The sequence below is a fragment of the Vombatus ursinus genome, unplaced genomic scaffold, assembly GCF_900497805.2.
Source record: "Vombatus ursinus unplaced genomic scaffold, bare-nosed wombat genome assembly UNPS02014802.1, whole genome shotgun sequence".
NCBI classification, from domain to species: domain Eukaryota; kingdom Metazoa; phylum Chordata; class Mammalia; order Diprotodontia; family Vombatidae; genus Vombatus; species Vombatus ursinus.
In genome coordinates, this window is record NW_020954580.1 from 23,870,632 (window position 1) to 23,895,780 (window position 25,149).

A 25,149-nucleotide genomic window follows, 5' to 3' on the forward strand; every position below is an offset into this window, starting at 1 on the left:
ACTGCTTTTGTATTCAGAACCTTGCTAGAAGCACTTGTCTATCAGTTTTTTTGTTTGTTTGTTTGTTTGTTTGTTTTTTGTTTTTTTGGTTGTGGTAGGAGACTGTATTTGTTTGAGCTAAGATGGAGTTTTCTGGTGTCCGCTTTCAGTACTGCCATCGGGCTTCTGGCTGACATTTTTTGCAGTCCTGGAGTGGAAAACATTACTTGGCTGTAGTTTTACATTGAATTTCTTGATCATTATGAGATCTGGTGTGATTTTTAGGTTTTTGCTAAAGTGGGTCTGCCTGCCTCTTGTATAGGCCAAAAGTCCCATATGTTGAGTATTTTTGGAGATAATAAAGTACTACATAAATGGCAAAGTTTTTGCACGAACAAAATAAATGCAGCTAAAATTAGAAGGAAACAACTGGGAAAAGAAAATCTCGCAAGTTTATTTGATTAAAAGTCTCATATCTAAGATATATATAAGGAATTGATTAAGCATCTCCAAAAGATAAATTGTTGAAAGGTAAAAAACAGATGGTTTTCAGAGAGAATTCAGGCTATTGGTAACCATCTGAAAAAAATGTTCCAAATCACTCGTAATGAGAGAATTATAAATTAAAGTTACTCTGTGGTTCTACTTCATACCCATCAGATTGGCAGAAATGACAAAAAGGTAAAATGTTGTTGAAAATTGTTGATTGTAGGGAAACAGGGACACAAATGCAATATTTTCGTGGAGCGGTGAATATATTAAACCATTCTGCAAAACAGTTTGGAATTATGCCCCAAAAGTCAGTAAACCCCTGAATAACCAGAAATGTAGAGGTGAGAAGAAAAGGACCTATATGTATGTACAAAAATAATTTGTAGCAGCTACTTTTGTTATACCATTGAACAAGAAACTAAGGGAGTACCTATCAATTGGGAAAAGACTGAACAAATTACAGTGTATGAATGTAATAGTATATTATTGTTCGGTAAGATATGATGAAAGGACCATTTTCAGCCAAACCTAGGAAAGCTTGAATGAACTGATAACAGAGTGGAGTGAGCAGATCTGGGAAAACAGTTCATTCAGCAGTAACAGACAAACTTTGATAAGGCATGCTGCTCATTTCTTGACAGAAGGAGATGATAGATTCAATGCAAAATGAGACTTTTTATTGGACTTGGCCAATGTAAAAATTTGCTTTGCTTGATTGTACTTACATGTAAAAAGATTTTTTCTTTCCACTCCCTCCCTTCTCCATTGGAGTAAAAGGAATAAGGTAATAAGAAAGAAAAGAGTATTATTGAAGCAGTTTTTAAAAAACAAATGCATAGAAGAGAACAGAAGGAAGGTCAGAAAGAAACACAGACAAACAGGACAGGTTCAAAGTTACATGTTGAGTTTATTATGAATTTAAAAGAAAAGCAAGCTGTGTATACATAATATAGGCTCACAGTTTGATATGCAATCCTTTTCTTAACTACTATGTATATGGAAATGTCCATTTGGATATTTAAGTTAAGAATAATTTTTTAAAAAGTCAACAAAGATCATGAATCAATTTAATATCAATTCAACAGACATTTCATCAAATTCAAACTTTTATTAAGCACTTAAAATGTATAAGGTGCAGGTACAACCTGAAGAAAGATACTTAAACCTGCTTATCTAGAGTTTTTAGGGGAAAACAGTTTCTAAAGTCCTTTTTTTTTTTAAACAATATTGTTATCTTTTGTTTTTATATCCCCCTAGCCATTCCATATAAGAAAGAATATTTTTCTGAGCTTCTTTTAAAAAAATTTTGATTAGACCAACGATTTCATATAGCTCTCTGTGATCTTATTACAACAGATGGGTTATTTCATTCCTATTGAAAGCTCGCAGTGAGGATATTACCTTTGCTGATGCAAAATGGCAACTGTTCTACAACTTTTGAAGTATTTCCTGTTTCGCTGGGAGGTTGGGTGACTTACCCAGAGTCACATTAACTGAGAGAGGTGGGTCTTGAACCCTGATCTTCTTGGCTTCCTGATTTAGCTCTCTCTACTACCTCACAGCTTTCGCTTCATTGAAATTATTTACATAAATTTATCACAGTCTTTCCAAGTGGCTTTGTCCTTGGGAAGACTTGGCTTCAAGTACTATCTCTGCTACCTATTGGCTTTGTGGCTGTGGGCCTGGTCACTTGGTCTCTTTGCTCTCAGGCGGTGCTCTGGGAGCATGGGGAGACACTCAAATGCAACACTTTTAGATGCTGACAATAGAGGAAATGTTTACAAAACATCAATTGCAAATGTTTTGCAGTTTATTGATTTAACATTATTTTTTTAAAGAAGCCTTTGTGTTACTGAACACAGCATGGAGCAGTAGAACAAGTGCTAGATTTGCAGTGGTGAGATTTGAGTGCCTCTGCCACTTACTAGATGTGTGATCCTAGTTGAGTCTTTTTACTTACTTGGGCCTTAGATTCCTCATCTGTGAAATTGAGGGTTGTTGACCTAGATGAACTCTATGGAGTCCCTTCCTACTACAGATCTATGTTCTGTTAAAACATTCATTTTCCTAAGCACTCTTTTGAGTTAGAATGTCCATATACGGACTTGAACAAAATGTGACTGAGCTCAGTTTTAGAGTTATCATGATCTTTTTGGGTTATAGATAGGAATTTGAAATTACTAATTTCATAATGGCCTTAATTGCTATAATATGTTAATTATTTTGAGACTTATTTTGAAATATTAAAAATTAAAGACTTGATGATTAATATAATTAATTTTTGCTGTGCTTATTTAATCACAGGATATATTTTAAATTCTATAATGATGTAGATATTATAAAAATTAGCATTGACAAATTCAGTAAAATAAGAACTTCATTAATGTCTTTTATTTTTACATGGCCTACATTTCCCATCCTAAAACAATCTCTTGTAGCAAAGGAGAATAAAGAAGAAAAATATCAGTTCAGCAAAACTAACATGTGGTCATTTGCTTTTGGATGATTGTTTTGGTATTAATTTTGAATATATGTCAGTTTATTAAGGATATTTAATATTATATAATATTTAGATACCGATTCTGTACATGAATTACCTTACTGGAAGGTCAGCACCTTTGTTAAAAGACTTGCCTGTGAAAAGGACAAAGCTAGAAGGATCTAGAAAACAACTTAGAGCTAATCTAATACAATCCTTTCATTTATAGATAATTTATAGAGACACAGGGAGGTTAGAAGTCATATAGCTTGTTAGTACTAGAGGCAATCCTAGAACTCAATCTTCTAACTTGCTTTCTAGGGCCTTTTTGAGACACTATGGTCTTTAAAAAAAAAGCTTTATTGATGCTTCTTTTATATCATTGCCATTTTCCACCTCCCCTCCCCCAGAAGCCTTTAGTAACAAATCAGTACAGTTAAGCAAAAAAAACCAAAACAGACAAACAAAAAAACAACACATTAGCCATGTCTGAAAATGCATGCCTCATTTTTGCACTTAGAGTTTTCTTTGTTGAGAGGTGAGAGGCATGTTTACATGCCTTATTAAGTCGTGTACATTAAACATTAAGTCATATTTACATGTCTTATTAATTCATGATTGGTTACTATACTGATCAGAGTCCTGAAATCTTTACATGTTGAATGCATGAAAAAGCATTCATTAAATGTTTACTACATGCAAAGCAGTTGTTAAGTGCTAGAGATAACAATAAGAAAGTATGACAGTTCCTTTTGTCAAGAAATTTCCATATCAGCAAACACCTGTTAGTGTTGTCCAGAATTTGGAAATAATTTTGTTATATTGTAATGAAGGATAAGGTAAGGCCCTTGAGTTAAAAATGATTTTTATGACAAAACTTTATTTTCAAAAGTGAAACTATTCTTACCTCTAGCAAATTAATATAAATTAATTACAAGAAGGTGACCAAAAAAGTACAGAAAATGCTTTAGTAAACGGTTGACTTATTTTCCAAATAGATGGACTATTAAAAGCAGCACTGAGTAATATGTGTGTCTCTAAAAATCTTACTTAGAAGGATGATGGATGAATATGAATGGGATCGTCTAGTCTAAAGAAACCCACCGAAAGAGTGATTGTCAAGATAGCTTTGCCAACTAAGCAAAGTCATCCCAGAAAGGAATACACATAGAAGAAAGTGAAAAATATTTGCAAAAATTATAATACCTTTTTTCCATCGATAGTGGAACCATCACTCTTAGACCTAATTCCTGAGGTGCTTGGAGAAGAAGGAGAGGAGGCACAAAAGAGAACAAAGATGAGAAAAGCAGCCAGATTGCATCAGGTATACATAGTGTGTGGGTGATGATAAAATTGTGAGAACATTGAGGGGTGTATTTACACGGTATCTAAAGGAGGGGAAACTACCAAAGATGTGGGAAATATCTTAGACCTATTGATACCAAAAAATAACTGAGAACGTCAGCAACTGCCAGCCTTTATGCCTTTTCTCTCATTTATACAAAATATTTATGAGGGCATTTTTGATGAGGCTGTTAGTAGGGAGTAAGCAAGTTTTTGCAAGTGATATTTAATGAAGATCACCTCTTAACTATGTCACAACTGTCTAAAAGATGTAGATAACATAAGGTTCCATTGTGTTTGTTGTTTATTGATTATGAAAAAGCATTTATTTGGTAGATTTATAGGCTCTTTTGCAAGGAGTCTTTTATTCATGAGTAGAGATCATTTAGGATTCCTTGGAAGGTGTAATAGTAGAAATAATACTTTGCAGTGATTCTTTGATAGTAAACACCAGGTGAGGCATTAAACAGGAAGATATATATGTTGCCAAATGTATTCACCAATGTAATGGTGGAGAGCCAGAACAGATTCTTGGTTGGATAGGGATTCGCTGTGGGTGTTGTGGTCTTCTGTGTTCTTGCGGATAGTACTGTGTTGATTACATCAAGACTCAAGACATTGCGGAGCCTCATGGAAAAGATCACTTAAAGGAGTTTGCCCTGTCCATTCACATAGTAAAGAACAGATGTATGACCACCATCTATTGTCCAAATTTCAAGATGAATCTGAATAGAGATTGAGGGTTTTCCAACAGTATGCATGTGTGGGAAAGACAATACAGATGGACAGTGAGCTGGGCCCAAAGTTGAAAAGGAAGAGTGCTCTGAATTGCTTTTGGGAAATTGCATAGGATTTTTATTGACCCCAAACTTCCCATAACAGCATATGCCTAACTTTAAAAAAAAAATACAAACATTTAACTAATGACCTGGGACATGATTACTACCTTTGAATAGCTAAAGATGAGTATCAAACAGAAAACAGTGAAAAGGTTCCTTGTGGCTGTGATCATATAATCAATGGGGAACTCCACAAAGGAACAGGAGTAAAGGATATCAAGGAATTGTACTGACAGAGGAGATGGGCTTGTCATGTGGTGGAAGCAAAGTGTGACAGATGACTGGCCGGAGTGCTCATTTGGTATTCTTTCAAGGACATGGGCAAAAATCACACAGGACAGCCCCCCGTGAATGGGTGGGTTGTGATCATGATTGTTGGAGGGATCTTTGAAATTGGCTACATCACAGATCCATTTGAATATTAAATGCCAGCTAGTGAATTTGGGGAGAAAACAACATTAAATTGAACAACTTTTTGTAATTGGTTTAAAATGTTAATGAATGTTAAAAAATTTACACATCTTAAATTTCTTAGGAATATTTTTATATACTGTTAACTACTGCTACAGTGTAGAACTTTATTTAAACTATCAAAATGTCATGTTCAGAATAAAATTACGTTAACACTCAGGTTAATGTATTTATTAATGGTTCTTACTCAGTGGATAGCACCATTCTTTTGGTGTTTAATTTCTGAGGGTATTATGAATAAACTCTTGAGAGAAGGCTTTATTGTATTGTGTTGTGTAGTGAGAGATTATTATTTATTAGTTTAAATACCAGGATGGATTGATGAGAACTGTAACATTCTGGACTCTTGCTAGGAAGTTCAAGACTACACTTTACTTAATCTTGTGAAATTCAAATATATTTCTTGTTACTCTCAGTAATAATTTGAAGAGGTCTTTATGTAGTTGATTACAATTCATAATTGTAGGTATAAAAGGACTTTTATTTTGCAGTGTGATACAAAGATTACTGTTTTACCTTCAACTGTGGAATGAAGTTGGATCAGAATGGATATCAAAGGTCATAGCAGGTCGTGGGGTCCAGAATCCAAATTTTCTGGCAAGACCCATAGGGTTAAGTGGGTATCAGAAGTGGGTAGCCATGTAGCTAGATGTCGAAGTTGATAGAGTGCCAGACCTGGAGTCAGGCGGACTCATCTTGCTGAGTTCAAACCTAGCCTCAGATAATTAGTAGCTTTGTGACCCTGAGCAAGTCGCTTAACTGTGTTTGCTACAGTTTTCACAATGTAAAATGAGTTAGAAGGCAGTGGCAAACCACTGCAGTGTCTTTGCCAGGAAAACCCCAAATGGGGTCACAAAAAGTTGGACACAGCTGAAACAACTGAACAACATGACTCGGAACTAAGTAGGCAAGCTACAGGCAGAGAGTCTTACATGGGTGAGTAGTAAAGGTCAAGAAAAGTAGTTGATAAACTGAGTAAGCACAGTGGAATCAGGAAGATTTAATTATAGGTCAGAGAAGAATAAACACAAGTCAGTAAAATCAGTCAGAAATAAGAACACTTACAGAAGGGCACGAAGGTCTCCATACAGGAAACCAGATTGGAGGTGACAAAGAAAAGATGACCTTTATAACTAAGACAAGTTTTTGCTGTTGTTTCAGCAGCTTTTTTATTCTTCAGACCATGCAGTAGCTAATTGACAAGTGTAGTTTAGAGCTTGCTAGTGGAAATAAGTGAGAATACTTGGCTTACAGAATGGAGAAAGAGGAAGGGGAGAAGGGACAATTCCTGCTTGTTGTATCATACAGTTTTAGTTTATTTTATTAGACAAGTTCATTAGACAAGTTAATGCCCCAGTGATTCCATTTACCCTCCTCTTTCTCACAAGGTAAGAACTGAGTGAGGTGAGGTGAGTATGCCAAGATAGTATTCTAAATATTTTCCAAGTTTATATTACCTAGCTTTCAGATCAAATACTATATCAGCTAAGGTGGTTACTTTTATCTACTGTGCCATTTTGCAGAAGTCAGCAAAAATTCAAAACACTGCAGCATGACAAGCAGGCAGGGGTTCATACTGAACAAGCCAGTTCTGTGATCTTAGCTATTTTTATTATAGATACACAAAAGCTACATCTTGTCTCTTATTGTCTGTTAATTCGTGAATATAAGCATTTTGTTCTTCATAAGATTTAGTGGTTTTATATTGTTAGCATGAAGCAAGTGTATGCCCACATTTAAACTACAGTATATAGTTAGATTTTTGGAGAAGTGTTTGTTAAATTTCTGGAGACACAATTAAGGGTAGAAGAACATATATTTAATATATTTAAGTTTAAATGATTGAATAATATAGGGGTCAGAATGTTTGTAGTTAGAGAACATAGAAATCATTTCTAACGAAATAGTGAATTCTCTCATTAATTTGTACAGAGTGCTTTCAAATGAATGCAAGAAACTCATTTCCTAAAAATGGCTCATTTTCTTTATGTGATGCATCATGATGAAGCTGTTTCTCATAATTCTGTTTATTTTCTTCTTAGTCTTATTTGGTTTGGGACTCGTATTTTATCTCCCTTTTCTCCTCACCCTTATAAACAAGTTGAATTCTTACTAACAACTTCTTTTATTATATACTTATTTTGTTATGCAGTAGATTCTTGATAGTCAGCACCTTTGTAGGGAGCACTGGTACCTACTCGTAGGTGTTGCAAAACATTTTCTCTTTGACTCTGTAATGGATGTCACCGTTTTGGCAGCCTCAATCATGTTTTATTTTTATTAATGTTAAGGTTAATTGAGTGTACACAACCTGACTGGGTAGCTAGTTGGGTTATAATCATGGTTGTCTGTGAGGAGAATATGACCTAGGATTAAAAGTATGAATAATATAAAATAATGTGAATAATAAAAAGTTGACTATATTAAAAATTATTCATAGAAACAAATCTATCCTTTCTTCATTTTCCTTTCCTCGCTCAAATTAGTGCTTTAGACTAAAGTTGATTCACTATCTTTTTTTTTTTTTTGGACTGATTTCCCATTCAGGAAAAAAGTTAATAGTATTTTCCAGTACAGAGTTTCTGCTTTAAGGAAAGGTAATGATTACTGAAATTTTTTTTTTTTTTCTGTAGGAAGCAAAACCTTCTGCTGAGGACTTGGGGGAAAAGAAAGAAGGAGAATACATTAAACTTAAAGTCATTGGGCAGGTGAGTACCATCATTTACCTAATCTCTCTGATGATCATGACCTCCTATCCTTTCATTTCTCCCTTTGTCTTATTCCTCTTAAACCTATTCTTTATTCTTATGGAGATCCACAAACCCTTCTGCCCTCTCTTTGCTTCCTTAACTGTTTTAACTCATTTGTAGAACTGATCTACTTCATATTGTCCTTTCACTTTGAATTCTTTGCCTTCTAGTCATATCACCCTTCATTCCATATCCACTGATGTATCCAGCCCCTGGCTTAACCCCACCATTCCCTTTCCACTCTTACTAGGGCTGAGGATTGTTGAATGGAGCCTGGGGAAATCACACAACCCTTCTTATTGGGATTTTTATAATTTTATCTAAAATTTTATCTACCAGGCCTTTCCAGCCCTTTTATACTTTTCTGATTAACTCTACTACAAAAGTTCCACACCTCTTTTTTTTCTTCTTGTCTTTTATGCCATCCTGTCACCCCCTTCATTTTAGTAGAGGACTTCACCTCATACTTTAGGAAAATAGAGGTGATCCATTATGAGCGCTTTCTTTTCCCCTGTTCAACTTGTTAGAGCTTTTTTTTTTTTAATCATCATTCATTTTCCTTCTTTGTTTATTTCTTGCCAAAACCAAGTGCTCTGCTTTTGCTTACTATGTTGTCTTTTCCTGAAAGGTCATCCTCTAAAATCTTCAATTTCTTCTTATCTGCTGATTGTTCCCTGCTTCCTGGAAGTGCACCCAGGTCTTCCTCAATGCCTGGTACATAGTAGGCATTTAATAAATGTTTGTTGACTTCTCCATTCCCCCCAAATCTTTACTGACTCTGCTATGCTCTTGACCTATTGTCCTGAAAGTCTTTTCTTTTTTATAGCACAATTCCTGAAAAAGTCTGTATGCTCTTTGACTGTATTTCCTTACCTCTGTTGCTTCTCAATCCTGTGCAGTCTGGTTTCTTACATTACCACTCAGCTGGAGATGTTTTCTCTAGTGCTAAATCTGATAGCCTTTTCTCAGTCTTCATTCTTCTTGACCCCTGTGTAGCTTTTTATGCTTGACTATTTCATCCCCTTGGATTCTCTCTTCCTTTGGCTTTTGTGACACTGCCCTCTCCTGATTCTCCTCTGACCTGTCTGACTGCTATTTCCTTATCCATATCTCACCTCCAACTATTTGCTTCTAAGGCTCTGGCCTGGGCCCCCTCCCTATCCTCTCTTGGTGAGCTAATCCACTACCATTGGTTATCATCTCCATGTAGATGGCTCCCAAGTCTATATATCCAGCCTTAATCTCTCCCCAAGTTCTAACTCTGAATCACCAACTGCCTATTAGAACTCCATACCTGGATGTTATGTAAGCAGCTCAAACTCAGTATGTCCATGTAGAACTCATTATCTTCTTTCTGAAATCTACTCCAACCTTCCTTATTTTCATTGAAGGCTTCACCATCTTTTCAGTCATTCAGGTTCTTGGCCTTGAAGTTATTCTTAACTCTTCTCTGTCCTTCTTTTCTTATCTATTCAGTTACCAAATCTTGTCAATTCTTCCTTACAACATTTCTCTGTTCGCTATTTTTTTTTTTAATTTACGTGATCACTACCCTAGTTTAAGCCTTTATCAGCACTTGCTTGCATTATTGCAACAGCCTCCTAATTGGACTCCCAGCTTCTGATCTTTACCTTCTCAAATTCATCTTCCACACAGCTGCCAAAATAATCTTCTCAAAGGTTTTATCATTGTTATTATCTGACCAAAAAAATCTTCAGTGGCTCCTTATTGCCTTTAGGATAACTCTGCTGCTTGTCATTTACAGTAGACAAAAAGCCAAAGTTTTGGCTAACATCAGGAAACACAGGTTGTTTCTTATTATTATATCAAAGCAGCTATGAATATTTTTATGCATAAAGATCTTTTTTTCTTTTAATAATAACACAGTCCTGATAATGGGATCACTGGCTCAAGTGTTATGATCAGTACTGAAAGTTGTTCTCACCTCCACTAGTAATGTAATGGTAGGCCTGTTTTCCTGTAGTTCACCAACTTTGCATTTTTCTTTTTTCTTTTAAAAACTGTTTACAAAGAGTAATCCTATATTACCAGTGCTTTCTTTATCTAGCCCATGTTTTGATGGGTATAAGATGGTACAAAAGAGTTATTTTAATTTCCATTTCTCTGAGAGTTTGAACAGTTTTCAGGTGATTGATAACCATTTGTGTTTCTTCCTTTGAGAATTATCTGTTTATATTCTTTTTAAAAAACATTTAATGATCAAGAGATTGGTTGGTAGGATTCTAGAATTTAAAGCTGGAAGAAACTTTGGAGATTATTCGGTTTGTTTCTTCCCTTAATAGATAAGGAGACTCAGGCTCAGAAAAGTTAAGGAACCTGTCCAAAGTGGCAGAGCCATCATTGTATCCTGATCTTCCAGAGCCAATTTTCTTTCTCCTATAACATATGCTGTTACTTACAAATTTGTATCAGTTTCTTGTGATCCTGAATGTCAGATTTTTATCAGATACATTTACCATAAAATCCCTCCCCAGTCTACCTTTAAAAATATTTTGGCGACATTTCTCTTTATTGTACAAGTTTCTTACATAGTCATTTATCCTTTTTTGTCTAGTAAATTTCTTTCATTTGTTTGATATGACTTTCCTCTCTAGAATCAGGATAACCAGATTATTTCTCTTCTGCCATTTTAATGTTTCTCTCCCTTTTTATAAGATCATACATCGGTAGGAGTTTATTGAAATAGATGGCATGAATTATGGGCCTAAACTTTTCTGCCCTACTCTCTTAGTTGAGTTCCTTAGTGATAATTCTCAGCTGTTCTTTTCTCTAATATTTTATAATCTTGGGTTTTTCAGATGTGGTTTTGTTTTGCATACTTTTTGGTCCTAAGGTTTTTATTTTGTTTCATTGATTTATTTTTCTGCTTGTTATGTAATACCAAATAGCTTTTTTTCTTGATAAAAAAAATTGATTGTAGACATTCTTTTCTATTTAAATTTTGAGCTCCAAATTGTCTCCCTCCCTTCCTCCAAACTTCTCTCTCATTTCACTGAGAAGTCAAGCAATAAGCCATATTTAAAAAATAAAGCAAGAAAAATAAAGGAAGTAAAAAGATTATACTTTAGTTTATACTCAGAGTTCATCAGTTCTCTCTGGAGGGTGGATGGCATTCTCTCATCGTGAGTCCTTTGGAATTGTCTTGGATCACTGTGTTGATCAGAGTAGACAAGTCTTTTACAGGTGATCATCATTACAACATTGTTGTTACTGTGTGCAATGATTTCTCAGTTCTTCTCATTTCACATTGCATCAGTTCATATAGATCTTGCTGTGTTTTTCTGAAACCACATACCTCATCATTTCTTACAGCACAGTAGTATTCCATCACAGTCATGTGCCACAACTTGTTCAGCCATTCCCCAATTGATGAGCATTCTCTCAATTTCCAATTCTCTGCCACCACAAAAAGAGCTGCTATAAATATTTTTGTTCATATAGGTCCTTTTCCTTTTTCTTTGATCTTTTTGTAATATAGACCTAGTAGTAGTATTGCTAGGTCAAAGGGGATACACAATTTTATAGCCTTTTGGGCATAGTTCCAAATTGTGTCGCTACCAACAGTGCATTAGTGTATCTGTTTTTCTCTCATCTCCTGCAGCATTTGTCATTTCTGATAGGTATGAGATGAGAACCAAATAGTTTTGATAATTTTTTTGCTTTATTTTACAATTGAGTAGTGTAAGATTTCTCTCTCCTCCATCATCTATCTTATTTTTTTTTCATGGTTTCCCTTAAATATTGTCTCTTTGTTTCATTATTTTAGAAAAGATAAGGATTCACATTGGAGTGTCTTTTTGCAGGGGCAGAGTGAGGTGTGATTAGGAACTATTTTTTTTTTTTTTTTAGGAACTATGTTTATAAAGCCATTTAGAAGTGCTGTTGAAGCATTAGTGAAAATATTACTTGCAATAAAATCATTTGGAGCCAAATAAAAGAAGCCAAATAAAAAGAAGTAACTTTTTTCTTTTCTGTTCTTAGGACAGCAGTGAAATTCACTTCAAGGTGAAAATGACAACACATCTCAAGAAACTCAAAGAATCATACTGTCAAAGACAGGTTTGTATAGTACAATATAGTACAATTTCTTTTTATCAGAAAAAATAAAACTTTAAAGTTCTTTGAGAAAGAATAACCTGTTTCCTTTCATTCCTTTAATTATTAATAACTTGGGAAGGACACTGGCATTACTTTTACCATATTTGCTGAGATTTAGTTGATGTGGGCCTTTTCTTGTTGAGAATTCATAGTAGAAGTGAAGTCATTTTGAAACGTTAAGTGCTATACAAATGCTAGGTATTAAATCATAACTAATTAGGAAATTATCTCTATGTTGGCTCACTGGTGCATTTAAACTAAAGATAGTTTCATCCTTAGTTTTCAGAATAGAATTTCCTACTGGTTTTTAGATCTTATTGATTTTTAGACTGGTTTTAGATATTTAAATGAAGTTTGTTATCCTTCTACATAGCCCCAAGGATCACTGCTTAGTGAATTGTGTAATATTTGTTAGTAAAACTGCTGTTACTAATGAAACTTACTCATACTAACTCTAGATGTTTAAAGTCTAATGAAAATTTTGGTGCCAAATATTCAGAAATATTTTTATTTCTAGTATATATCTTGTTATTGGAGCTATAGTTGATTCTTTTAAAGTAGGTTTTCTTTAGAAATGTTTTCATAATTTATGGGAGATGAATGGGCTTTGTAACTTCAATAAATGTGGTTTAGATGGCTAATGAGGATGACAATCAGTTATTTTTAAAACTCCATCTTTGCTGTTCTGTATTGCCGTGTATAAATTCTTCATAAGTCATTTATATAGAGAGACACAATTCATAGGAGGAAAGGTGAGAGAAATGGATAGATCTGTTGGACAGTACTGTGTACAAGTAATATGATAAATAGTTTTTTCAGTTTTGTTTATGATAAAGAACTAGTTGTTAGGACAAAACCCCATTAATTCTTTTTTTTGTGGGTTTTTTTTTTTTTTTTTGGCTAGGCAGTGGGGTTAAGTGACTTGCCCCAGGTCACAGAGCTAATAAATGTTATGTGTCTGAGGTCAGAGTTGAACTCAGATCCTCCTGAATCCAGGGCTGGTGCTCTATCCACTGCACCACCTAGCTGCCCCAAAACCCCATTAATTCTAAATTTGTGATAAAGCGATTTACACAAGATTATTGGGTTAGTTTATTTACCTTTGTAGTATGTAAAGATCTGGAAAAAAAACAAAAAACAAAACCTAGTCCCTGGAGTCAAGGGTGATAAGTGTTTAAAATATTGATTAAAACAAACACTTTTTAATGATCCGTGTAATAAATGACATCCTGATTAAATGTATTCTTATTTGCTTAAAACAGATTATTTAATGCCTCTTATCAGGCTTCTAGTTGAGCTAATGTGTATACTTGTAAGTAATAAGACTTATCCCTTCTAAAACTATTTTGTAATTCACACTTTTAATTCAAACTAGGATTACTCCCAATTATTGCAAAAGAGTAAGCTTTTACTGTGTTATCAACCTAAGCAAAGTTCAGTTTCCAGTTTATGCTTGTTATGTTTTATTAGACATCAGGTGTGTTTTGGTTTTGTTTAAAAAATTTATTTCCTCATCAATCCATATGCAATTCTAGTTTCAGCATATAAGCGCTTAATAAACACTTAATGATTTAAGGTCTTTGAGGGAAAGAAAGTCACTTTTCTGGGCCTTGGTTTCTTCAAGTAAAATTAAGGTATTGGACTAGGTGATCGGTATGGTCCCTTCCAGCTCTAAATCCTATGATCTTACAGCTTTTTGTTGTTCCTGTATTGTCTGAAGTTGCAATTAATTTGTATGTAACATTCAAATCAACCAAATTTTCCATCAATTTTTTTGAGAGAGTTTTTAAATGATATTTAGAGCTGAAAGGGATTATCTAATCCAGACTCCCAGCAGTAGTTGTTAGGTAGTCATCGTTGTCTTTTAGACATAGTGTTTTTAACTTTGCAAAGCACTTTATGTACATCATCTCATTTCATCTCCACGACAATCCTGTGAGGTACGAGCTGCGGCTGAAAAGTGGCTATTTTACAGATGAGGAAATTGAGTATGAGAGAGGTTAGGTGTCTTACCTGGAATACTTAGCTAGTAAGCAGCTAAGGTAGGATTTGAACCCAGGTGTTTCTGACATCAGTTTCAGGGCTATCTACATCCGCTACTCCACCTATCTGCCTCTAGAGTTAGCTCTAGGAAATAATTTGCTCTAGGTCACATTAATAAATTGGTGAGGTAGCTGGGACTAGACTTGCGAGTCTTTTGACTCACAAAGTAGTAGTTCTTTGGTCCACTAAAACGTGTTTCACTTTTATAGTTTTATTAGTATTACAAATGCATTCATTTAAATGATACTGCAGCAGATAGAACATTCACCTGGAAGACACAGGATCTCAGTCTGAATTCTTGCTTCCTGATTGACTTTTGGAAATATGTGAGCTTATCACTAGACAGGATACATACACGCACGCACACACACATACGCATTCATCCACATACAATGTTCTTTGTTACTTTTTTAGATTATGTCCTGAGTAATGAATATAACAACAAACAGTTCAGCAGGACCTATCTTTCATTTTAGAGTTAGAAGTAAAACCAGTTAAATTTGTTCTTCTAAACATTAAAAAAATTATTTTGTATTTAACTTTCCCCCCAATTACATGTAAAAACAATTTTTAATGTTCATTTTAAAAAATTTTGAGTTCCAAATTCTCTCCCTCCCTCCCCTCCCCCCTTTTCAGAAGGCAAGCAATTTGATATGTTATATATGTCCAGTCATGCAAAACATTTCCATATTAGTCATGTTGTGAAAGAAAACACAACCACCTTAAAATAAAGTAAAGTAAAGAAAGTGTGCTGTGTTCAAACTCCATCAGTTCTTTCTTTGGGGATAGTTAGCATTTGTCATTTTAAGTCCTTCAGAATTGTCTTTGATCATTGTGTTGCTGAGAATAGCTAAATCCTTCACTGTCAATCATGGTACAGTGTTGCTGTTATTGTGTACAATGTTTTCCTGGTTCTCCTCATTTCACTTTGCCATCAGTTCATGTAAGTCTTTCCAGGTTTTTCTGAGAGTATCCTGCTCATCATTTCTTATAGCACAAATGTATTCCATTGCAATCATATACCACAATTTGTTCAGCTATTCCCCAATTGATGGGCATCCCCTCAATTTCCAATTTGCCACCAGAAAAGAGCTGTTATACACATATGTCCTTTTCCTTTTTGTTTTTTATCTCTTTGGGCTAGAGATCTAGTAGTGGTATTGCTGGGTCAAAGGATAGGCATGGTTTTATAGCCCAATGGGCATAGTTGCAAATTGCTCTCCAGAATGGTTGAATCAGTTCATAATTCCACCAGCAGTGTGTTAGTGTCTCAATTTTCCTACGTCTCTTCTAACGTTTGTCATTTACATTTTCTGTAATATTAGTCAATCTTACAGGTGTGAGGTGGTACCTTAGAGCTGTTTTAATTTGCATTTCTCTAATAGTAATTTTAGAACATTTTTATATGACTATAGATAGCCTTGATTACTTAGTCTGAAAACTGCCTGTTCATATTAAATTTTGCCCATTTATCAGTTGGGGAATGTCTCTTATTTTTATAAATTTGACTCAATTCTCTATATAGTTGAGAAATGAAGCCTTTATCAGAGAAACTTGCTTAAAATTTTTTTCCCTCTATCCTATTTCTCTCATTTGTTCGTCTCTTTCTCCCTCTCTCCCTCTCCCTCCCTTTCTCTCTCCCTCTCTCTTTCTCTCAATCCCTCCCTCCCCCCTGCAGTTAGGAGATTTTCATAGTAGCTTACAGTTCTCATCACTATTACAGGCAGTATCTTTATTCTTTTTTAATAAATGAGGAAATTGAGACACAAGTTACATAGCATGCCTAGGGTCTGAGTATGTTAGTCTTGAAATCGATGACTTCTAGACCAACCATTCTTTCCACTATTACATGCTGTTTATTTTAATTCCATGTGGCTACATTCTAAGCTGAGGAAGAATTATAACTTGGGTATTTGTATGTTTTATAATTATTTCTATAATTCAGTGGATCTATTGATGTGGGTAATCCTTGCAACACTAAAGATTACAAACCATCCATGTCTTCATCTTCCTCAGAGTGTTCACCTAATATAATAGAGACTTTGCTCTAGATCTTAAAGAGTCAGTATGTGCAGTAGAAAAGGGATGAGATTGGAGTCAGAGGACCTGGTCAAATTTGAGTTTTATCACTTTCAAGTTGTGTGACCTTGGGCAAATCTTTTACATCCATAATTCTTACATAGATCTTGTAAAAGAAAACAATATTCTGTTTCTAGGATTAAGAAAAAGATCTTAATTTATAGAATACTACTTATTTCCTAGATATTTTTGTTGTTGAGGAAAGTGTTGCATGTAACTTAAAAGGCTACATAAATATACATCATTTTTATTTCTATTGTTTATATTAAAAAATGAGCATTTAACCTGGAAATTCATGTTTGGTTGAGTTGGTACCTTCCAGTTTTCTAGACACTTCCTTCACTAAATAAGAAACTGAGACTTTAACAGTTCTGTTTTTCCATAACTTGATCATCCATCCATGATGCAAAGGAGGAACTAATTGCCCTGTTTATTAAAATAGATCATCCTTGTCTTAGTATATATACATTTTTGGTTCTCCTTGAGAAGGAATTTTTTCCCCCTTTCCATAGTAGTCTACGGTGAGAAAAAATGTACGTTTGATTGCTTCTGGGCAAATCATTTGACTTCCAGGAAAAGCGCTCTGAAAAGAGAATGTTCCTGAACTTTGCTGTAGGTTTAGACTCATTTGTATTTTAAAACAAAATTTCTGATTTAATGTAATCCAGCTGAATGCCTCTGACTGTCTTCTCTCAACAGTCTCGTTAGATTGTCATAATTAGGCTTATTTTTGTATTTCCATTAGCCTTTCTTGTGCTGATTTTTGCTACAGGATTCTTCTTTTGAATTGTCAGTCTGTATAATTGCAGTTTTTTAACCCTGGTCATTGGGCAGCTAGGTGGTGCAGTGGATAGAGTGCTGGGCCTGGAGTCAGAAGACTCATCTTCCTGAGTTCAAATGTGACCTCAAACACTTATTAGCTGAGTGACCCTGGACAAGTCACTTAACCCTGTTTGCCTCAGTTTGCTCATCTGTAAAATGAACTGGAGAAGGAAATGGTAAACCACTCCAGTATCTTTACCAAGAAAATCCCAAATGGGGTCAGACATGATTGAAAAAGAACTAAACAACAAGCACTACCATCCTGGTCACCTGCAGTTGGCAGCCTCTGTTTTGCTGCCTCTCGTGTAGGAAACATCTGCTTTCTACAGGTTGTTGCTTTTCTCTCAATTGCTGCTTTGAGAATTCTTTGTTTTTTCTCTTCCTCAGTGCCACTCGGCTAATGAGATGACCCTTCTCAACTAGCCCAGCATCTCTCCTTGGCCCAGTGTCCATTCAAGCAGATCTGCTGACTGCAGGGGCAACAATGGCAGGAAGGGGAGGGGGAAAGCTCTTCACTAACCTTTCTTTCTGCAGACTTCTCTAGTTTTAGGACTGGTTTCCTAGGCAGCAGCCCTAGCCTCAGGCCCATTTCCCCAGCAGCTCCTTTCTGAGGGAATATCCAGGAGAATTAGTCTTAACTCTGAAATAGAACTAAATCTTATTTTAGTCTTTTATATTCCCTAAGGCCCACCATTATTTCCTATGTATGTTGTCTTTCTCTCCAGGTTTAATAAATGTTGTAGCTCTCATGTTCATGTAATAATATTATCCACATTCTGCCTCTACTGAAAGCAGTATTTGAAGGGCTAGCTAGTACAAGAAAGAGGCAGCATGGCTTATGGAAAGAGCACTGGACTGGGCAGATCATTTAAATCTTCCTTAGTCCTGTACCAGATGAGGATAATACCCTTTTTTACCAACTTCATAGGGTTTTGTGAGGAAAATACTTTGTAAACCTTAAAGCACTATAGAAATGTGTATGGTTATTATTGAGCTCTGAGGAAGGTTGGCTTCTGACTTCAGGTCCATTGAAGTCCACCACAAAGTCCTGGCTCAACCTTCTTAAGCAAAAGAGAAAGGGGTGTGTGGTAGTGGTAGGGTGGAGATTGGATAGTAATGGCAGCTGGCTAACATTTATATATAGCACTTTAAAGTTTGCAAAGTGCTTTACAAACATAACTTTATTTGACCATCACAACAACCTTGGGAGATGGGTGCTGTTGTCAACTCCATTTTACAGATGAGGAAACTGAGGCAGACAATCAGTTCAGCAAAACTCACCTAAAATATAAAAAAATCTGACATTTTATAGTGTTCTGTACTTCTTATTGTTGCCACTAAGAAAAACCTTTAGAGAACTTCGAAAGGACTGTATACTTGTTTCAGGGAAGGGAAAGTTGTGATTTGGGATGGAATAGGTGGAGTTGTCCAGGAAAAGAAACCTATGTTGGAATTTTAAAGTGGTGACTGTGGAAATGGAAGTGGGCCCACCCTGGGGCTCTTAACTCCTGCTGAGAAATGTACAACAATTGGCTTCCTAGTTTTGTACCCCTAACCCCATGAAGCAAGGTTTTTTTCTACCCTCTACCCTGCCCTTGTTTGAGCCACTGCTTTAGTCCTGGATCCCCCCTTGCTTAGAATTATCAATGTTCTCATTGTTGGGGGAAGTGGGAGGGAGGGAAGATGAAAGGGAGGTAGGGCGGTCTGCTGCTTCAGTGAAGAGAATGTGTTCCTGGCACACCAAATTGGAACTGTGAATGCATTTTCCTGAAGAAATAGAACCATGTAGTTAGCTTTTGTTGTATTTTTAGTACAGTCATAAGATTCAGTTATATTAGGGGTTAAGTAGATTTTTGTGAGCTGACATAGGAACTTAACCACCATTCACAAAAATGCTTTCTGAGTTGCAAACACCCAGGCCTAAGAGCAAACTTCTGGAAGATAGCCTGTTCAGGCAAAATGAGCTCCAAGTAGGTATTTAGTTTCAACAAATAATTAATATGGTTAGTTTTAGGATAACAACAATTGAGTTTTAATTTTAAAATATTTTAATAATGTTGGTATTTTATGGGTATATGAGTCTGTAATGGGGAATAAATATTTCTAAGCAAAGTATTAACTTGTTAATGATAGCTTAACTCTGAAAGGAAGAGACCTTGGTAGATCTTTTTCATCTTTTGTCTCTCTGTGAAAAAATTTGTAATATATTAACTTATCAGTAACCAAGGGCAATTGATATTGTTTCCCTTTCCTGTTGAAGGAAAAAGTTTTCAAAGGACAGCCACAAAGCAAAGATGAAAATTGAGCCTTAATCCCAAATAGAACACAGCTAAACAATGAGAAAACACTTAGTCTACAAAGGTCATCTTTCTTAAAAATAAAAAACTATGTCTCTTCAGAGCTGGTTCCATTTTTATTTTTCATGCCTTAGGATAGATTTTCAGTGATTTTCAGGCTCTAGATAATTTCTGAATATGCCAGAATATTCTCATTTTTGATATGAAATGAACAGAAAGCTAAATTTATCTGAACCATGTAACAATGAGATTTATTCTCCAAAAACCTAGAAAATAAATATTTGCATAGTGAATCCTGTTTTCCCATTGACTTTCATTGTACCTTAGAGGTTTGTCTCTACAGAAACCTTATTAGCCCCAGTACACAATAATCTCACTTATGAATCCTAATGTTGACTTCAGCAGACTTCTGCTTGCATTTAATTCTTTCACATGTCCCCTATAATTAGTATGGATAATCAATTTACATGATCTCAGACTAATTTAAAAGTACATATGTATTAAAATTTCATATAAAAAGCATATAGAAAATAAAATCATGAAATTAAAGCACATACATATGAACACTTATTAATGCAGAGATCACATGGTTATTGTGTATAGAGAGCTAGTCTCTGAGTCAAAGAAGACTCTGGTCCGAGTCTCACCCTAGACACATCCTGGTATGTGACCCTAGGCTTGTCACAGAATCACTCAGGGCTCCAGGCAGTTCTTTAAGATTGTAAATCACAGAGCAGGTGCTGATCTTCATTGGCTAAAGTAGTTTGCTTACAGGTATAGATCCAAACCCCAAAATATAGTAAAATAGAGTCAATATCCTTTTTTTTTTTTACCTTTGACCTTTTGACCTTATGGGTCTTGAATGTATAACTAGCCATAGTAACTATGCCACTACCTTAGGTATTAAGTAGGAATTCTTAGTTAAAAGATATTTTCATGTTTGTAGATAGTGTAAGTAGTCACTGATTTGTACCAGATAGCAAGTAATGTGTTCATTCTTTCCTCTTAGCTTTTGTTAATTCTAATGATTAATTTGATTGGGAGTGGTGTATAGGTCACCAGGGCTTTCTGTAGCCCAGCTGGCAGCTATTGGGAGACACTAGATTGTTCCTTAAATCTGATTTTTAAATTTAGACCTGCATGATGCAAAATATGCCTGTAATATTGGGAGCTTCTGAGTTTGACTTTTTATGCTAACCTTGTGATCTCTGTCATTGCAAGGAGTATTCTTTTTGAGTATGTCGCCCTTACAGTTTTAATTTTATGGGTTATTAGTTCTCCGCAACTTGTAGAGCATCAGAGTTTGTAATTTTATGCAAGAAACATTTAAAGCTAATGTGCTTTTCTAAATGTCTCTTTTCAAAAACTTTTTTTTAGGGTGTTCCAATGAACTCACTCAGGTTTCTCTTTGAAGGTCAGAGAATTGCTGATAATCATACTCCAAAAGAGGTGAGTAATCTTTACTGGGAATGAACAAGTGAAATTTATTTTAAAGCACTTCTATACTAAAATCTGATTTAAATTGTGATGACAGAGCAGTCTTTTGGAAGTTCCCCATTTGTTTGTCTTGAAAAAATTTATTGTTAAAAGAAAAGAAAAAAGAAAAGGAGATGTAACTATAAAGCTATGAATTTGTATAGTTAGTTAAATCTGGCTCCTTTGATGTACATGACCAAATATTCCTCTAGTGTGGCGTGTTCAGCAGTGAGACTGTCGATCAGTTCTATATCTTTTAGAAAATGGACAGAAGAAATTTATGTAATCCCATTTAATTAAATTCAATTAAAAAGTAGCTCTTTGCCCTACTATTAAATTACACTTTTCTTTCTTCTCACAGCTGGGCATGGAGGAAGAAGATGTGATTGAAGTTTATCAGGAACAGACAGGGGGTCATTCAGCAGTTTAGATCATCTGGTTTTTTTTTCCTTTTCCCTTAATCCTTTTTTATTTTTAAACAATAGTTCTTTTGTAATGTGGTGTTTGACACTGAATTGAAACTGGCACCCTATCTCTGGGAGTCTTACTTTCAAAGTCTGGTATTTTGAATTCTAGTGCTCATTATACACTATCATTTGTTTTCATTGTGCTGAACTCTTGTGATCAAGCCGCAGCCCCCTTCCTACTTCCCTGCCATCTTTTTTGAAATACGTGTATGTACATACATGCCACATTCACTAGGACTGTGCATTGCAGGCTTGAAGGTGATAAGATCTGCCAGAGCGAGTGTTCTAAATGACTTTCATATTGACCCTGAAGTTCTGGTGTGTCATTGCTTCACTCCTGGACTATAACTTTCAGTGGGCGATGGAAGTTTTTCAGAGGACTGAACTGTGGAAAAATGATGTTTCCTTAATTTGAAGCTACTTTTTAACAAATCTGATGGCCTGGACCAGAAGAGGAATATCAGGTTGGAAATGGAGATGATAGATCAGGTTACAGTCATGACTAACTCCAGAGGTGCTTCACTGAAGAGACAAACCATTTTACAATTTTAAATCTTGTCAGAAGAACCCAGAAAAGTTACTAATTTTCCATTAGCAATTAATAAAGGTATTGATGCAGAAATGTATGTAGCAGACCACTGCTATCTTTTGACTTTATTGTACTTTTTGGCCTGGGACATGGGTTTTAAATGGACGTTATCTGTACCAGCTTCATTAAAATAAACAAAATATTTGTAAAAATTGTATTAATGTTCTTTTTCTTTTCAGATTTGTAGAAAAGCTAAAAACAAATATCCCATACAAATTATTCTTAACAGTACAGTAGACATCTGTTAATTTTGAGTCTAAATAGTAATTTTCTTCAGTACTCTGTTGTCATCAGATTAACCCTAGCAGCATCAGACTGTGAAATTCCTTCTGAATCTGCATAAAAATACTAAATTGTGTCCAATGTAGCTTCTGTGTCAAGTATGTTCCTGTATTCTGATTTTTTGAGAATTGGTAATCTGTCCCCGTAGTAATTTTTCAGCTAACCAGAAATAGGAACCTTTTCCAGTTGTAGATAAATGGGAGTTTACTGTAAATAATGAATGATGCTCCAAAGTCTTATGTAAATCCTTAATCTATAGTGATAATTTTAATACTCTTTTTAACACATATTGTTTCCTGCTAAGTTAAAGTCTGCTGTACTTACAGATTGTATACCTTTCATTGGTTTTTTTCCTTCTAGTCATTTGAAAGATTGATACTTTGTATAAAATTAAAAAAAAACCCAACTTGTTTCAGATTAGAGGACTGTTTTCCTGTGATCCATTCAACACCCAAAAAAATGTTTATAACATCTCCTTTCATGTTGAGCTTGGTTCTAAGTCACATTAACCTTCCAGATTTGGCAGGTAAAAATCAGCTGAACATACTTGAAAAGAACAAAGATGAATTTTTAAGGTTTGGGCAATAGTTGAGCTTCAAAACTTTTCTGGTATTAAATATGCATTTCATAAACTATTATCTCACATATCCTACTAAACTCAGTTAATTGGAATAAAGCAATTGAACCATTTTGCCACATTAATATATTCCTGTATCTATGACTTTAGAAAACTAATATTTTTCTTCACATATACATAATCTCTGAATAAGTTATTAGAGAATTGAATGCTGAACTGTTGGTTTGGCACCTGTAATTAAATACTTGGCAAAGAATTAAACCATGTTTTTTAAAGTCTAGAGCTGTATCTTTTACAGTCTTGATTGGTAATCTCAGTTGAATAATTTGACTGTTTGGAAACATGAATACATTATTTTGCTGCTTTCAAGACTCATTTTGAATACTTTGGTGTGCTGAGCACTAGAGCTCAGGGAAGGAAATTTCTTGATTTTAACTTAAGGGATCCTTCTCAAGACTCATTGTGCTTTGACCCTATGGTTAGATTACAGGTGTATGTATTTGGCGTATTAAGGAGAAAATAAATTTTAGTGTAAGCAGTTTGTAAAATGAAAGAGGAATTGGTTTTTCCTTAATTCTGTTTTGCTTTCTGGATTCATTTCACTGGCCCCTTCATAAAGTAACACAAACCAGAGACAAGCTCTTTATATTTACCTTTTCTATTTCTCAGTGTAGGGGCTGTGTAGCCATACTGTCCGACCTGTTTTCTGGTCTGATCTACCTAAAGCAAAGTTGCCAGTAAAATAACAGTGAAAATCATGGTTGTCCAGTAGTAAAGTAACACAGAGCAGCAATGTTAACTTCCACTTGTACTCTATTAATTCCTCTTCAAATTGATAATGTCACAGGAAAAAAGTCCTTGTGTAGGAATAGTATTATAGAGGAAGTGACATGAAGACATGAACCTTAAAAAGGACAGTGTAATGTAATCCCCAGATCACCTTTCCTTGAGGTTTTTATTGATGTGTTTGGAATAGCCTTAATGAATGAGACTTGTCAGGTCTATTTAGTGACAATTTCCATTTGGCCTCTACTTAAAATTTCTTTTCAGCATCTTTTCAGTTCAGGCATAGAAGATCTGAATCATTTGAGCTTTTAACTTTGTATGAGGATTCTAAAGAGAGATGTACACATACACAGACACACACAAAATACATACACATGCATAAACCTTATATAATCCTGTATTTTATATAGGATGTAAATTCCTTTCATATTCTCCAAAGTACCTATGTTTCCAAGATGGAACTTAGAAGTGAGTCCCTTTTAGGCTCCACACATAGGAGAACATTTTGTCCACCATTAGAATGGACTGTCTCATGAAGTTTTGTCATTCTCCAAAACACTTCAGTGAGTCCTTACTACTATGAAGTAAAATTTAAATTCCTTAGCTTGGCATTCAAGACCCTTTACAGTCTGGTTGCAGTCTACCGTTCCAGCTTAATAAGCTTTTATTAAGTGCCCTACTATGTGTCAAACACTGTGCTAGGTTTGGGGGATATAGGGGTAAAAATGAAACTACCTGCCTTCAAGTCTATATTCTATAGAGAGAGAGAACATGTGTACATTTAGGTATATAAACAAAACCAGTACATACAAGATAATTTGGAGGTTGGGTCAAGTGAAGGGTATCAGCAAAGTCTTTTAAGTTTGAACTGAGCTTTAAATACTGGGAACTGAAAAGTGAAATGGATACAAGAATGCACTCCAGCTATAGGAAAAGGCCTGTACAAAGGCAGACGTGAAATGGAATAAGGCAAATTTAACTTTTGAATATAGAGGGTATATGGAAGGTAGGTTGGGGCCAGATTATGAAGACTGTAAATGCCAGAGATATTATTTTTGATTCTAAAATTATTAAGGAGCCACTGGAGTTTCTTATGTAGGGGAATAGCAAAGTCGGACCTGTACTTTAGGAATATCATTTTGGTAGCTTTGTGGAGGAGCCCTGGCTTTCTGAGATATATTCATATCACCAACTACCTTTTGGATGTCTCAATCTAGATGTCCTCTAGGTATAGAATCATCTTCCCCAGCCCACCTGT

At 35.1% G+C, this 25,149-nt stretch overlaps 1 protein-coding gene across 3 annotated transcripts in view; it reads left to right on the top strand.

Annotated features, from left to right (window-relative positions):
• The window catches only part of SUMO1 (small ubiquitin-like modifier 1), a 75,123-nt gene extending 52,720 nt beyond the window's left edge, over nt 1-22,403 (top strand). For 2 of the 3 annotated variants that reach the window (XM_027873449.1, XM_027873448.1), the window contains exons 2-6: nt 4,174-4,274; nt 8,238-8,312; nt 12,357-12,434; nt 21,092-21,163; nt 21,552-22,403. In XM_027873449.1, the coding sequence (XP_027729250.1) occupies nt 4,248-4,274; nt 8,238-8,312; nt 12,357-12,434; nt 21,092-21,163; nt 21,552-21,620 (321 nt within the window). In that variant the 5' untranslated portion in view covers nt 4,174-4,247 and the 3' untranslated portion in view covers nt 21,621-22,403. The remainder of the gene's footprint in view (nt 1-4,173; nt 4,275-8,237; nt 8,313-12,356; nt 12,435-21,091; nt 21,164-21,551) is intronic. The other variant, XM_027873450.1, reaches the window with a different exon arrangement.
• Nucleotides 22,404-25,149: the final 2,746 nt, after the last annotated feature.